The sequence below is a fragment of the Mirounga leonina genome, unplaced genomic scaffold (assembly GCF_011800145.1).
Source record: "Mirounga leonina isolate KUSES-001 unplaced genomic scaffold, KU_Mleo_1.0 Mir_173, whole genome shotgun sequence".
Lineage (NCBI taxonomy): Eukaryota > Metazoa > Chordata > Mammalia > Carnivora > Phocidae > Mirounga > Mirounga leonina.
In genome coordinates, this window is record NW_023270447.1 from 10,071,654 (window position 1) to 10,088,748 (window position 17,095).

Below are 17,095 nucleotides of genomic sequence, written 5' to 3' on the forward strand. Positions count from 1 at the left end.
GAGCCACCCAGGCACCCCCCCCCAATATTTTATTATTCATATATCAATGACTCAGAACTTTTCCTAGGCCTAATCTTTCCTTAAAACACCAGATTTTCATGTCCAACTACTTCACTGACATTTCCCCTAAGAGTATAGAAGGCATCTCAATTTTAACATACCCAGATTAGAACTCTTGATTTGGAGGGGGGGGGGGTGTGGATTTTCCATCCTCAAACCTGCATCAACACAGCCTTAATCTTAACAAATGGTACCAGCATCTACCTAGTTGAGAGTGAACATTTTTTCTCCCCTCCACTAATATAATCCATCTCCAAAAATTTATCCCAAATGTGTCCTTACCTCCATCTTCACTGCTCCCTCGGTAGTCCTAACCACCATTTTGCCCCACTTAAATGACAAGAACCTCATAACTGGTTTTCTTTGCTTTCATTCTCTCTAGAATTTGTTCTCCAATAGCAAGCAGAATAATCTTTTAAAAACACAAGTTTTATGACACTCTTCCTCCCTAAAAACTTTCTAATACTTCCCACTGGATTAAAATTAAATCAAAACCTCTTAGTAAGACCAAAAATCTCTGTATGATCTGGCCCCTACTATTCTCTCCCCTTTCCAGCCAATCCCTTTATTGACTATGCTTTAGCCACAGGGACCTTTTCTTCTGGTCTTCACAACTCTAAATTAGTTCCAGCCGTAGAACTTCTGCATTAGCATAAAGTGTTCCTTTGCCTAAAACACTCTTCTCCAGGATTTTCATAAGGCTGGCTCCTTCTTGTCATCAAGGTTTCAATTTCCTTGAATATGACCTCCTTCGTGAATCTAAGGTAATCATCCATGTCTACTACATCACTTTTTAAAATTTCTGTTATAGTAACTATTATGGATATTTTCTTATTTATCAATTTATTATTTAGTACCTGTTTTTCCCCACTAAACCACAATCTCTTTGAGCACAGACACTGTCTGTCTTGCTTACCCTTATATCCTTAGTACCTTATTAGAATTTCTGGCACAAAGTAGGAACTCAAAAAATATACTGAATAAATGTTTATATCATCTGCTATTTGTATCTATATTTTAAAAGAACTGCTCAAATTCTACATGAGGACAATTTCTACCACATTTTCTTTAGTATAGTTCAATATTTTCCAATGATTTTATTCTGGTTTGTATAAATGGCATTCATGGTTAGCATTCAATCTTGGAAGAAATACTAAATTACACATATGCTACCCATATTTGTAAAAGTTAAAAACCCTAACAGCTTGGAAACAATATAAAATCTAATGGTTTGGAAGCTTTGAAACTTACCCTCTGGTAGCACTGAGGCAGAGCATTTTCTAACACCGGAGGAGTTCTCTGCATTAATATTCCAACAGACTCTCTTAAAAGAGGAATAACACTAAAGAAAAGGAAGAAAAAATTTATTAAAGCCACATTCTGACAATCCCATTCTGTAAGAAAGTAATAATATAACTCTCTATACTAGAATGTATCAAGATTTATCAGAATAATATGAGGAAAAAGAATCTAGTCGTTCTTAAATTTTTCATGTGATCAGTAAGTTATTATCTAAAATAAAAGAGCTAGATAAAATGTACCAATGTATGAAACACTAAACTATACTACTGAATAGTACTGGAGCATCTAAAAATCTAAACATAGCAGTCATTCAACTACTATTTAAAATATGATTTCAACTGGCCAGAATCTTCCAAAGTAATCTCTAAGACATATCATGGTCAATTGGTCCTTAATGTTTATCAAATATTTACATGTATGTATCTGAATAGTACTGTAAAGGAATATACAAAAAAATTAATATGGTAAATTAGTCCATTCATCCAATATTTTTATAACCCAATTATATATCGGTCTTCTTTCATTATTTAAAAAATACAGAAGCCTGGATATAACCACAGATCTAGTGTATCAACACTGTTAGTGATAGGGCCCAAATGTCTGTGTGTGTTGATGTAGCTAGCTCTCCACCAGTATTTGGAAATTACTGCTTTAAGCTATTTGGATGATTAAATGTACAGAAACAACAGTATAATGATAAGGGTGACTCTAATGCAATAGTTCTCTTATTTAGACATCAAATTCACCTTACAGTCTTATTTTCATTTCTGACATATTAAATCAGAATCTTTGAGGGAAGGTCAAGACCATGTTTTTTTTTGTTTTTTTTTTTAAGGCATCTCTTTTTAAAAAGCTCTCCACACGATTCCAGTGAATCAGGGTGGCAAGGCACTGCTCCACAGGCAGACGGAGAGAGAGCTTCATTACACTTAATAGCTTAAGCCAGTGCTCTCTTTTAAACTTGGAGAATCTCAAAATTTCCAAAGACCCCTCCTAATTATAGCTGTCGGAGACAGAGATAAAAGGAACATATATACATTTCAAGAAAGGTAGAAGTTGAAATGTACCTCAAAAATTAGTGATATTTCTTTTTCAAGTTTTATTGTTACTTAAGTAATCACTACACCCAACATGGGGCTTGAACTCAGGACCCCAAGATCAAGAGTACATGCTCCTCTAACTGAGCCAGCCAGGCACTCCCAAAATTAGTGGTATTTCTGACAGGTGGAAAGGAAGAAAAGACATTAAAATAACAAAGACATAGGAAATGGCCACAGGGAAGCAATGACAAGTCCACTCCCACACTTTATGTGCACAGTGATAAGTACTTGGATAATGAGAATAAGACAGGAACAGAGACAACTAGGAAAATTAAACAGATAACTGAGAGAAATAACCCGTGTCTAATTGGATATAGTGAAGAAACAGTGCAGCGACTTGTGTAATCCCCTAACTCTTCTCTTGAGTATGGGCTGGATCTAGTGACTTGCTGCTAATGAATAAAGTACAGCAAAAATGACAAGATGGTACTTCTAAATTTCTAAAATTAGATTAGAAGACTCCGCCTTCCATCTTGTTCACCCTGCTCTCTTGCTCTCTCACTTCTTTGCTCATGGCTGTCAGGCTGTGAGCTGTTCTATGGAGAGGCTCAAGTGACAAAGCACTGAGGGATACCTCTGGAGAGGAACTGAGACCCTCAGTCCAAGAGTACGGAAGGAACTGACTACTTTCAATAACCACTTCAGTGAGCTTAGAAGTGGATTCTCCCCCAAATGAACCTGGGAATAACTGTAGCCCTGGCTGACACCTTGACTGGCATCTTGTGAATGAGCCTGAGCCAGAGAGCCTGAACCAAAGTAAACTATAAGATAATGCCTGTTATTTTAGCTACTAGGTTTCTGTATAATTTGTTATGTATCCTTAGATAACTAATACAACCATTCTTCATAAAACTATTAGACTAATTTATCTAAAATCAGTATCTGATCCTATCCCTTCCCCATTAAAAAAATCCCTTAAAAGCTCCCCAATATCTTGGGGATTAAATGTAAGCTCTTTAACATGGTATATTTTTAGATCTGCCCCACCTAGCTTCGCCTTCTATCCTTGCTTCACATTTTCAGCCCTCTAAATAAACATACTTGCACTTTACTTTTGTTTTTTTAAAGATATTTATTTATTTATTTATTTATTTATTTATTTATTTATGAGAGAGAGAGAGAGAGAGAGACAGAGAGAGCACACAAGCAGGCAGAGTAGCAGGTATAGGGAGAGGGAGAAGCAGACTCCCTGCAAGGAGCCTGATGCGGGGCTCGATCCCAGGAGTCTAGGATCATGACCTGAGCCGAAGGCAGTTGCTTAACTGACTGAGCCACCCAGGCGCCCCTGCACTTTACTTTTGGCTGTTCCTTCTTTTCATGCTTTGCTCATGCTGTTACCTCTGCCTAGAGTGTCCCTAAACTGCCCTGTAGTCTGGCTTCTAGTTCTTCTCTAAAATCTCAAGTGTCGGGGCACCTGGGTGTCTCAGTTGGTTAAGCAACTGCCTTCAGCTCAGGTCATGATCCCAGGGTCCTGGGATGGAGCCCCACGTCGGGCTCCCTGCTCAGCGGGAAGCCTGCTTCTCCCTCTTCCACTCCCCCTGCTTGTGTTGCCTCTCTTGCTGTGTCTCTCTCTGTCAAATAAATAAATAAAATCTTTAAAAATAAATAAATAAAAAATAAAATCTCAAGTGTCACCCCTTCTAGGGTATATTTCCTGATCCCAAATTGTTTTCCAACCTGTATGAAATGTCCTCTCTGGGCTCCTATTAAAAAAAAAAAAACAAAAAAACTGATACCTGTGGTAAGGTTAAAGGGGGAAAAAGCAACTGGAAGTGGGGTTAAGGATTCTGACAGTAAAAGAATATTGGTTATCCCTTCATCTAACCTGAAGAGCAGTGTCTGTTTCTATCTACTGTGCTGGTACTATAAGGTGAGGATTCCCTGGGTTATAAAAAAGGCAAAGAGAAACAAGATGGTAGACTCATAAGGTACAATTCAACCATTATGACACTTTTCTTTCCTCTCTCCATCATTTTTAGGGAAAAGGGAAGGATCAGGAAGGAATATTTTTATATACCTAACTTTACAATTTTCCTACTTTCCTTACTACTATTCAGAAAGTGAGGCACCAAAAGGTCCTCCTAGAATATGAAAAAACTCTGAGAATAAAAAAAGAGGTTTTTTTTAATGCCTCCTCTAGGAGGCACATAGAAAAATTTAGCTCTTTTCATCATTTCTTCTTCAATCTTTATCCTAGGAACTCTAATAATGCCTAAAGATATCTGAGGTTGAAAATGCACTCAACTAGAAACCATGATACCTGGTTTCTAATTCTGCCATTAAATAACTTTGGACAAATTGTATAGCCTTCCAGAGCATCAGTTTTCTCATCTGTAAAATGAGGACGTGGATTAAATAGGCAATTTCTTCCATCTTCGCTTTTCATTCAATAAGAAAAAAATGGTCAAATTACAAAGAATACTAGTGCAAGAATTATTTGGAAATGAAAGAAAATGTTATTTGTATACATCCAAAAAAAAAAAAAAGCGTCACCAAATGAGATGAGATATACTTGGCAAACTGATTTACTCCATCACTAATTAGGTAATCCCACAAATGAATTTTATTAAGCAATTGCTATGAATAAGCAATTATTAAGCACTACTGTATACTCTGCTTGGCATCAGATTTTCTAGAACCAGATGGAATCTAACTCTAGAGTCGGAAATGAAGGTCTAGAACACCAAAGTAACTTGCCTAAGGACACAGCTAGTGAGTAGGAGCGCCAGAACAATAAGACCAAGTCTTTGGACTCTAACTTCAATTTTGGAAAGTTCAAGTCAACAAACATTTATTATATGCCTACTATTTGCCAAGCATGTACTAGGCACTGAAAATAAAAAGATAAATAATATAAAATAGCTACTTTAAAGGGATTCACAACTTTTGAAAAAGCCTATAGAAAGGTGACTAGAAATCAGGCAACAAGCACTTGTTCAGGGCCTACCATTTGGAAGAAGGCACATATGAATGCAAAACAACTAGAGATGACACCTGTACCCATTTTCATTTCCCATGAACTTCTGGTGACGGTTTCCTTTATTATTATGTTGATAACTTACTTTTAAATCTACCTTTAAAATAAAGTGGAAAACTGGAAAAGAACCTGACTCTACTGTAACAGAAGGCATACAATATGAACAATGATACTATTTTTTTTTTAAAAGATTTTATTTATTTATTTCATGGAGAGAGAGGGAACACAAGCAGGGGGAGTGGGAGAGGGAGAAGCAGGCCTCCCGCAGAGCAGGGAGCCCGATGCAGGGCTTGATCCCAGGACCCTGAGATCATGACCTGAGCTGAAGGCAGTCGCTTAACCGACTGAGCCACCCAGGCGCCCTTGAACAATGATACTATTAAGCAACAGGTGTGAGACAGCTTTTTGCAAACAACTTTAAAATACTTAATGTTTTAGAATACCCTAGGCATAGTCTAATTTTTCTAATTTGTGTGTGAGTTAAAACACAATGAAGAGATGACTGAGTCCAAGCTATAATAATCCTTGAAGAGATCAGTCTTCAAACCTGAAGGGCATTCCCTAATACAGTCTCTTAATAAGCCACCCAGAATCATCTACAAATTTATCCAAACCTTTGTTCAAATTTTTGTGTCTATAGTCCATGTATGTTGCCTCCCAAAGCCAGCTACTCCTTGCCACATTTGTTAAAAAAAAAAAAAGAAAGAAAGAAAAAAAAAACACCCAGTATTTTCCCTTTATCCCGTAACATTTATTTTCACATGTGGCCCTTAGTTTGAAGACTGTAGAATTGGTGAAGAATTTCCATGATCACAGATAACAAACTATTAAAAGTAACAGGGAATTTAGAGATCACTCATTTTAACACTCAATTCAAGAACTATAATGCATAATCGTGATGGGCTCAGCTGGTTAAGCCTCCGACTCTTGATTTCAGCTCAGGTCATGATTTCAGGGTGGTGAGATCAAGTCTAGCTGGGGCGTCGTGCTCAGCAAGTGCAGGGAGTCTGCTTAAGATTCTCTCCCTTTGTCCCTCCCCTTTGTGCAAGCATGTGCATGTGTGCTCTCTCTCAAAAACAAAAAAGAATCATAATGCAAATAAACATTTTAATAAAATTAATTTTAAAATAACTTAAATAGGGCGCCTGGGTGGATCAGTCATTAAGCGTCTGCCTTCGGCTCAGGTCATGATCCCAGGGTCCTGGGATTGAGTCCCACATCGGGCTCCCTCCTCGGGGGGAAGCCTGCTTCTCCCTCTCCCGCTCCCGCTGCTTGTGTTCCTGCTCTCGCTATCTCTGTCTCTGTCAAATAAATAAATAAAATCTTTAAAAAAAAAAAATAAAATAAAATAAAATAAAATAACTTAAATAAAAGGTATCATAATTGATATAAGGAAATAATTAGAACAGTGTATTTTTTTGGTAAGGGTCAATGACGTATTTACTGATTTTGCTAGATTATAAAATTCAAAATGGTTGCCTGCTTCAGTGGAATTTTAATAAAATGCTTACATTCAACAGCAGCAAACATTTCACCAAAGCACACTGATGTGTCACACTAATTTTGTCTAACAGTAACTCTGAAATTATGTAAGGATTTCAGCTATATCTGTAAGAGGGTTATGAAACTGTGGTGGAAGGAGAAAGGTGCTTGCTAAGTCGCATGGTGATACAGCAATTTAGAACCAAGGTCAATTTCTATAACAATTTCAAAGATCATAAAATGTAAAAGAAACCTGCAGAAACTTTATTTTTGCCTTTTAAAATTGTGTTTAGCTTAGGAGTTTGTGTCCATATTTTTCTGATTAACTATCGTAATGGGAAATCATAAAAGAGATTTTAGCATGGATCTATCTACCCATAATGAAAGGATATGGGGAAAAAGACAAGCTTAGCAAATTCCTGACTGAGCTAACACTTAGAGTTGCATCCAAACCCAAAAAGTATGCATCTGGAAACAATTAGAGGTTCCCGCTTCTGGTTGACTAACTCAATTCTAACTTTAACAATGAACACCATTTTCCTAGCATATATAAAAGGCATGCGTCATTAGTATATGAATTTACCAGTAAAACAGGGTTATGGTTTTATTCTTCAAAAGCTGAAGGTAAATCAAATTTATAATCATACAGTCATAAACATAAACTTAATGTAGGCTTAAATGCTAACAGATTAAATAAGCAATAGTTATTACTCTTTATTGCCAGTAACTTTGCAAATGAAAATATATTCAGAATTTTACTTGAGAAACAGCTTTTAGTGAAAGTCTCACCATTTCAACACTAAATTATCTAGCAGTAATTATAAACAAGCCAAACAAAAGATAAGGGTATACATTATGAAAACTTGTGAAGAACAGACAAGTGATAATCGTAATGCTTAGCAATAAAAAATTTCAGCGAGCTGAAACTATTACTTAGATCTGAGAATAAACATCTATAATAATAATTAAAACATAATTACTGATTCAACTTTTTGAATTGGCTTATGGGCTCAGTCCTTCTGCCTATTATCAGGGGTTCTTACAATCTACGAACCTAGAAAAAGATAGGTATACTTTTTAAAGAACCCATAAAATTTGAAGGTCCAGTATATGTCATATACTTGAAAGTATAGTGGACAAAAAGCCAAAGAAAACTGACCCAAAGTTGACATATACTCTACGTTTAAACACAGCAGTCCTAGGGCAAGCTGTAAATATGCAGTCATATTTGCATAAATACAATTATTTCATAGTGATGAACAATTACCTATTAACCCAGAATTTCAAGAATCATAATGCAGGGGCACCTGGATGGCTCAGTCGGTTAAGCCTCCGACTCTTGATTTCAGCTCAGGTCATAATCTCAGGGTCCTGAGATCAAGCCCTGTGTGGGGCTAATATGGAAGAGATAACTCCAAACTACAGGAATTGTGATTTACCTTATAATTACACTGAGTTTCAAAACCTATGGTTTAAATCAATGCACATTTACAGAGTACCTACTTTAGTCAATAATGGTGATAATTACATACCCTTAAATAACCCTAGAACTCAGAGCCAAAATCATGAAAAGGTCACCCTTTTCCTTAAACATCTGGAACTTATTTATAACACCTAATACATCTGGTCTTTGGGCCAAAAGCATTAGTAAATAATGTCAAATTAGTAAGTAATTAGTAATGTCTTTGTTTAGACAACACTTAATAGTTTTTAAAGTGCTTTCATAATTTTTTTTCTTATTTGATCCTCACACCAGCCTTAAGTAACCTTAAAACATTCCATTCTGCAATGACAGAAAGTCAGATGTAGGCAAGATTTTAAGAGATATTTAGGCCAACTCCCTCATTTTACAAAAGAGAAAACCATCTCAGAGAGATTAAGACAACTTGCTCTTTGTTATATTCTAGTAAGAGGCAGAGTTGGATGTGCTGATTCCAAAGCTAAGACTCTCTGCATCACACTACAGTGTCTCATCATGATTAAGTCCTCTAGAGTCAGAGGTCATGTCATATTCTTTTTATTCCCAGTGCCTAGCACAGTACTTGGAATACAATAAGCACTTGGCATATGTCTGCTGAATGTATAATCTATTTTAAAATTTCAAACACTCTGGTGCGTTTGAAAGGGTGTTTGAAAGGGTGACTTTCAACCCTTCAAAGTAATAGCTAAATAGCAAAACAATAAAGGTCCCCTCAATTTAGTCACTCCCCAAAAGAATTTTTTTTGAAGATTTATTTATTTGACAGAGAGGGAGATAGCGAGAGAGAGAGAGAGCGCGCGCACAAGCAGGGGGAGCAGCAGGCAGAGAAGGAGAAGAAGGCTCCCCACCAAGCAAGGAGCCAGATACGGGGCTCAATTCCAGGACCCTGGGATCATGACCTGAGCCGAAGGCAGATGCTTAACCTACTGAGCCACTCAGGTGCCTCTCCCAAAAGAATTTCTAATAAATAGAAGCAAAAGTATCTTATCCTCTATTCAAGTACAGGTGAGAAAGAATTAAACTCAGGCAGGAGCAATCATCACTCCCAATTCTTGATTTGAAATTTATTATCTTAATGAAAGCTCTTTTCTTCATTCTCATGAATAAGAAACTAAAATCACACCAGCAATATAGGAAAAAATTATTAAATGATCTATTATGTAGCCATAAAGAACAAAGGTGTAGATAAAGAAGAAAAATTAGTGCAAATTCACACTGATATCCTGTCAAGAGGTAGGGAATTGGGAAGAGACAATGGAATCAATGAAGGAAGAGGGCAAAAAGCTCCATAAAATATATAGTTTTGAGAAGACGGGGCAGGAACAAATTCACATTTGTATTAAATATGGTAACATTTGTATTGAAAAGATAACGAGACCTGGAAGAACCTCCCCACTAGTTCTGTAACCCATTTGAAAGCAGTAGCTAGAAGTAAGATAGACAAAAGCAGGAGATAAAGTTCTTTAAGGAGATCTGCATTTTGAAAACAGTATAGAAGTGAAGACACGGGATCTTGTTTAGAAAAACCAGATAAGATGGCAAGAAATATTTGTCATGACTATCAAAATCAAATCAATTATCATTCAGATAGCTTCAGCGATCACAGGTTTTAACTCAGAACAAAAAGGCCTTGAGGTCAGCAAGAAAAATCCAAAAGGAATGGAACCAAAGTACTGACTAATCTCTAGGTTGAACAAGGTTATTAGGAATCTGGGCTAAACTGTGTCTGTCTGGTGAAAGTTAAAAAATGGTATACGTGGGGCACCTGGGTGGCTCAGTTGGTTAAGCGGCTGCTTTCAGCTCAGGTCATCATCCTGGAGTCCCGGGATCAAGTCCCACATCAGGCTCCCTGCTCAGCAGGGAGTCTGCTTCTCTCTCTGACCCTCCTCCCTCTGATGCTCTCTGTCTCTCATTCTCTCTCTCTCTCAAATAAATAAATAAATAAATAAAAATCTTTAAAAAAAAATGGTATACGTGTAACTGATTCAATCTATGTGGTATTTAAACCATAACATTTCCCCACCATATAGTAACAGAGCTTTGCCTCTAGATGGCTGAGTGTGTTCCTGTGAAGAAATCCAGGATCCAGGAAGGAGAGCAGAGACAAGTAGCAAAGGGGCACTGTTAACATGCAGCAGCTCCTCTGCCCTCCGAAATGGTGGAGGCAGTCACCAACTGACTGTATTTCTTTTATTCTTTCCCTCCTTTCTCTCGCCCTCTTTCTCCCCACTTGATAATGAATGAATGAGGGTCAGTTAATGGGGGGGGAGGGGCATGTGAGAAATCATTTAAGCGAATGGTGCCTGCCTGCCAAAAGCATTCCTTTTGGGAAGGAAGGTAGGCAAGCAATTAACGCTTACACAATGCTTCCCAATCTTTTGCCAATTTGTGCTAGACTTTATGTATCTTAACCCATTTAATCCATACATAACAAATTATGAGGTAGGCATTACTGTTAGCCCCACTCTAAAGTTGTAAAAGTGAGGCATAGAGAGGCTAAGTGACTTGCCCAAGGTCACACAGCTAAATGGTGAAACTGGGATTTGAACCCAGGCACTTTGGCTCCCTAGCAAATGCTCTTAACCACACTGCAATATTTCTTCCAATGAAGTAATCAACATGGCTTTGCTAGTGCTCACAAAGCACCTTTGCCTACAAGAGAGGTCTGACTTTTAGGAAAAGCTGATCTTCAAAGTGTATAGGAAGCCTGAACCACAAAAAGCAATTTAAAAGCTCAGTAACGATATAAATGTTTTCCATCATCTGAGAGCTGACTGGTATTGTCAAGACTTGAATAGAAGCAAATCCCTGACACCTAGTTACCATTGTGGGCCCATCCTCAATGATAACTTCCAAAGAAAGTCACATGTTGGGTGCCTTCGTGGCTTAGTTGGTTAAGCGACTGCCTTCGGCTCAGGTCATGATCCTGGAGTCCTAGGATCAAGTCCCACATCGGACTCCCCGCTCGGCTGGGAGTCTGCTTCTCCCTCTGACCCTCCCCCCTCTCATGCTCTCTCTGTCTCATTCTTTCTCTCTCAAATGAATAAAAAAAATAAAAATAAAAAAAAAAAATAAAAAAAGAAAGAAAGTCACATGTTATGTGAGAAGTAAACCAAACATGGGAAATACAAAGCAAAGGCAAAAGGACCCTTATTAAATTGTTTACCCAAATCAAACTTTTAAAATACCACTGTGAGAACAGACTTTTTACTGAGTATCTGAAGGTAGGTTTCTAATTGCTACGTTACATTGGATGCTGACTATATGAAAATGCTTAGTTGCTGAGATACGGGTAGAAATTATGTTTTTCAAGGATTAATCAAGCAAGAGAACAGAGTAACTTAAGAGCAGGCTATAGCTAGTGGAAGAGTTTGAAATTAATTACACACAACAATGAATATTAAAACTGAAGAACCAAGAGGGACTAATTTTTTTTCTTGTGCAAACAAGTGAAAAAAAGTGAAAAAAAAAAAAGTGAGTCAAAGTTGAAAAAACTTAATATGGTTTCCACCTTTAAAAATTTACATTACTTTTTATTGTATTTTTTAAAAGATTTTTATTTATTTGTCAGAGTGAGAGAGTGTGCACACAAGTCTATTTTTAACTTTCTTAAGAACATCCATATTTTCCATAATGGCTGTACCATGCCATGCCTACCAACACTGCACAAAAGTTCCAAATTCTCCATATCCTCATGAACACGTATTATCTATTCTTTTGATAATGGCCATCCTAATGGAGTCATATCTCATTGTAGGAATTTGCATTTCCCTAATGATTAGTGCTGTTTGAACATCTCTTCATATGTTTATTGGCCAGTTGTATATATTCTTGGGAGAAATGTCTGTTCAAATCTTTTGCCTGTTTTTTAATGAGATTATTTGTTGTTATTGTTGCTTGAGTTGTAGATTTTCCTTATACATTCTGCATATTAACCCCATATCAGATATATAACTTACAATTATTTGCTCCCATTCCAGAGGCTGCCTTTTTACTCTGCTGATTGTTTCATATGACGCACCAATACCTTTTAAGTTCGGTAAAGTCCCATTTATCTATTTTTTATTTTGTTGCCTATCCTTTGGGGTCATAGCCAAGAAATCACTGCTAAATCCAATGTCCTGAAGCTTGCCCCCTATGTTTTCATCTAGAAGTTTAAGAGTTTTAGATCATATATTTAGGTCTTTAATCCATTTTGAGTTAATTTTTGCATGCAGTTATAAGGTAAGGGTCTAACTTTATTCTTTTGCATGTAGGTATCCAGTTTTCCTAAAACCATTTGCTGAAGAGAGACTGTACTTTCCCCAATGTATATAGTCTTGGCACTCTTGTCAAAAATCATTTGGCTATATATGCAAGGGTTTATTCCTGGGCCATTTGTTCCGTTGGTCTATATGCCTATCTTTATGCCAGGACCACACCATCTTTATTACTGTTGCTTTGTAGTATGTTTTGAAATCAGGAAGTGAGGCCTCCTTCTTTCTCAAGATTGTATTGGCTATTCATCGTCCTTTGAGATTCCATACAAATCTTAGGATATTTTTTTAACCAAAAAATGTCATTGGGATTTTGATAGAGATTGCACTGAACCTGCAGATCACTTTGGATAGTATACACATTTAAACAATATTAAGTTCTGATCCATCCCTTTATTCATATCTTCTTTGATTTCCTTTAGCAGTGTTTTGTAGTTTTCAGTGTACAAGTCTTTCACTTCCTTGGTGAAGTTTATTCCTAAGTATTTTATCCTTTTTGATGCTATAGTAAATGGAATTATTTTTTAAATTTCATTTTTAGATTGGTCATTGTTAGTATATAGAAACACAACTGAGTTTTGAGTGTAGATTTTGTATTCTGCAACTTTGCTAAATTCTTTTATTAGTCCTAATAGCTTTTTAATGGCATCTTTAGGGTTTTCTACATTTAAGAACATGTCATGTGTGAACAGGAAATTTTAATTCCTCTTTGTATGCCTTTCTTTTTCTTGTCTGATTGCTCTGGCTAGAATTTTCAGTACTATGGTGAACAGTAGTGGTGGAATTGGGCATGCCTGCGTTGTTCTTGATCTTAGAGGAGAAGTTTTGAGTCTTTCCCCACTGAGTATGATGTTAACTCTGGGTTTTTCATACATGGCTTTTATTATGTTGAGGTAGTTTCCTTCTTTTCTTAATTTGTTAAGTGTTTTACCATTTCATGGCTGTTGAATTTTGTCACATGATTTTTCTGAGCTGATTGAGATAATCATGTCTTTTTTCCTTCACTTTCCATTTGGTATATAACATCAATTGATTTTCATATGACGAACCATCCTTACATTCTAAGTGTAAATTCCACCTAGTCATGATGCAAGATCCTTTTAATGTGCTGTTGAATTCATTTTGCCTCATATTTTGTTTAGGACTTTTATGTCAATATTCATGAGGAATATTGGTCTATAGTGTGTGTGTGTGTGTGTGTGTGTGTGTTTAAGATTTTATTTATTTACTTGTCAGAGAGAGAGAGAGCACAAGCAGGGGGAGCAACAGGCAGAGAGAGAGAAGCAGGCTCCCCACTGAGCAAGAAGCTCACTGCGGGACTTGATCCCAGGACGCTGGGATCATGGCTTGAGCCAAAGGCAGCTGCTTAACTGACTGAGCCACCTAGATGTCCCTTGGTCTATAGTTTTCTTTTCCTGTCATGTTTTTGTCTGGTTTCAGTATACCTGGGTCATTCTTGCCTCACAGAATGATTGGAAGTCTCTTCTCCTCCTTAATTCTTTGGAAGAGTTTGAAAAAGAATTGATGTTAATTCTTCTCTAAATGCTTGGTAGAACTCACCAATAAATTCATCTGGTTCTGTGCTTTTTTGTTGTTGAAAAGTATTTGATTAGTGCTTCAATTCTTTAATTACTGGCTCCTCACTTGTTATAGGTTTGTTCAGATTTTTTTATTTCTTCATGATTCAGTCTTGGTAGGTTGGATGTTTCTAGAAATACATCCATCTCTTCTAAGTTTTCTAATTTGTTGGCATATAATCGTTCATTGTAGTTCCTTTTATTTCTTATTTCTGCGACATCAGTTGTAATGTCTCCTCTTTCACTGTTAACTTTAGATATTTGAATCTTCTGTTTTCTTCGTTTATCTAGCTAAGGGTTTGTCAGTTTTGTTAATCTTTTCAAGAAAACCAACTCTAGGTTTTGTTGTTTTCTATTGTTTTTCTATTCTGTCATTTATCTCTGCTCCAATCTTTATTATTTCTTCTTTCTGCTAACTTTTTAGTTTTTTAGTTTCCTTTTTCTAGTTCCTTAAGGTATAAAGTTAGGTCATTGATTGTTTTTTTTTTTCTTCACAAAACTAAAATGAGATAAAATAAAGTCATGTGAATATGCTGAGATTTTTTTAAAGTCTAGGTACTTGTCACTATGAACTTCCCTCTTAGTACTGCTTTCACTGTACCCCGTAAGTTTTGGTATGTTGTGTTTTTGTTTTCATTTGTCTCTGGATATTTCCTAAATTCCTTTGTAATTTCTTCTTTGACCCACTGGTTGTTAAAGAATAGGTTATTTAATTTCCACATGATTTTGGATTTTCATGTTTTCCTTCTGCTAGTTATTTCCAGTTTCATTCCATTTTGATCATAGAAGATATATAATTTAAATCTTCTAAAATTTGTTACAAATTCTGTTGTTACCTAACATGTAGTCTATTTGGGATATTGTTTTATGTTTGCTTGAGAAGAATGTGTATTCTGCTGTTATTGGGTGGAGTGGTATACATATTTCTGTTAAGCCCAGTTGGTCTACAGTATTGTTGAAGACTACTCTTTTCTTATGGATCCTCTACTTGGTTGTTCTATCCATAAGTGAAAACAAGGTACAATGTCCTTCTTTGTCTCTTGTGGCAGTTTTTGTCTTAAAGTCTCTTTTGTTTAATATATCTATTTTGTCTGATATAAGTATGGCCACTTCGATCTCTTTAGATTCCTGTTTGTATAGAATATCTTTTTTCACCTTTTCACTTTTAGTCTGTTTATATCTGGATCTAATGTCCATCTCTTATAGGCAGAACAAAACTGGATCATGTTTTGTTTGTTTTTTTAGGGGCAAGGGGCAGAGGGAGAGAGAGAGTCGTAAGCAGGCTCCACACCCAGCACAGAGTTGGACATGGGCCTCAGTCTCACAACTCTGAGATCATGACCTGAGCCAAAATCAAGAGTCAGACATTTGACCAACTGAGTCACCCAGCCACCCCATGCTTTTTTTTTTTTTAATCCACTCAGCCAGTCGATGTCTTTTAATAGGTATGTTTAATCTGTTTACATTTAAAGTAATTACTGGTATGAAAAGACTTACTATTCCTATTCATTGTTTTCTAATAGCTTTTTGTTCCTCTTTTCCTCTCTTGCTTTGTGTTTCATTGATTTTTCTGTAGTGACATGTTTTGATTCACTTCCCATTTCCCTTTGTGTATATTCTATAGACATTTTCTTTGTGGTCTTCATAGCATGTGACAAGTTAATCGTGCTGCTTTCAAGATTCTCACTTTACATGTGACATTTTACAGTTTATGATGTGTCTCAGTGTACGCCTCTTTAGATTTATCCTACTTCTTTAAGTTTCTTGAATTTGTATGTCCATTTCTTTTCTCAAATTTGAGTAAGTTTTGGCCATTATTTCTTCAACAGGTTCTCTGCTCCTTTCTTTCTTCACTTTCTGAGACTCCCATATTTGTATGTTGTTGTTCTTGTCCATAAATAACCTTGGGCTCTCTTCATTTTTCATTTTTGCCTTCTCTGCTTCAGTAATTTTTGTAAGTCTGTGTTCAGGTTCACTGACTCTATCTTCTATCTGGTCAAATTCACTGAGTCCTGCCAATAAATTTTCAATTTAGTACTGTTATTCTTCAGTTCCAGAATTTCTGTTTGGCCATTCTTCCTAGTTTCTATCTCTTTGTTCATATTCTCATTTTGTTCATGCATCATATTCCTAATTTTGTTTGTCTATCTATGCTTTCTTTTTAGTTAATTAAGTATCCTTATGATGGTAATTTTGAATTCTTTATCTGGCAATTCATATCTCCTTTTTTTTAGGATTTGATTTCTATAGATCTAATTTATTAGTTTAAATGTATCACAGTTGGCTGTTTCTTCATATGTCTTATTTTTTGTTGTTGGGATTTGGCATCTGAAGCAATCAACCAACTCTCCAAACTTTGTGGTCTAGTTTCATACAAGGATGACTTTCTCTACTAGGCCTGGCTAGAGATTCTGGGGACCTCAAAAGTCTTTTCTGGGTATGTGTCCTCTATGTGCTTTTTGTAGGTAATCTGCCCTGTTTGAAGAGGGTTGCTGGCTTCTACTCAGGAGCTCCTGAGCTTCTACTCAGGAGTTTGTGTCTATAATATTGCAGCCAGCTAGGCTATAGTAAATCCAGTCCTGGGGTTCCATCTAGTGTCAGTCTGTGGTACTGCAGACTCTAATGCAGGCCATTCTTCTCAGGGATGCCCAACCTGGCATTCTGTTTCTATCAGTACTTGGATACAAGCAAAAAAGACACTATCTCTCAGGCAGCAGCCCCCAAAAGTCAGTTGGAGGTATATTCAACTCCTTTCCCTCTCTAGGGATAATGTGGGAGTTGGGGTTTTCCTCCCAAACATTCCACCCTGGGCAGGGGTGGGGGTGGGAGTGGCTCTAATGAGAGAGTAAAAAGTGTCACAC

At 36.6% G+C, this 17,095-nt stretch overlaps 1 protein-coding gene across 2 annotated transcripts in view; it reads right to left on the minus strand.

The window, feature by feature from the left end:
* The window catches only part of SLC30A7 (solute carrier family 30 member 7), an 85,315-nt gene that overhangs the window by 20,157 nt on the left and 48,063 nt on the right, over positions 1 to 17,095 (minus strand). For both annotated transcript variants that reach the window (XM_035017909.1, XM_035017908.1), the window contains exon 9: positions 1,312 to 1,402. In XM_035017909.1, the coding sequence (XP_034873800.1) occupies positions 1,312 to 1,402 (91 nt within the window). The remainder of the gene's footprint in view (positions 1 to 1,311; positions 1,403 to 17,095) is intronic.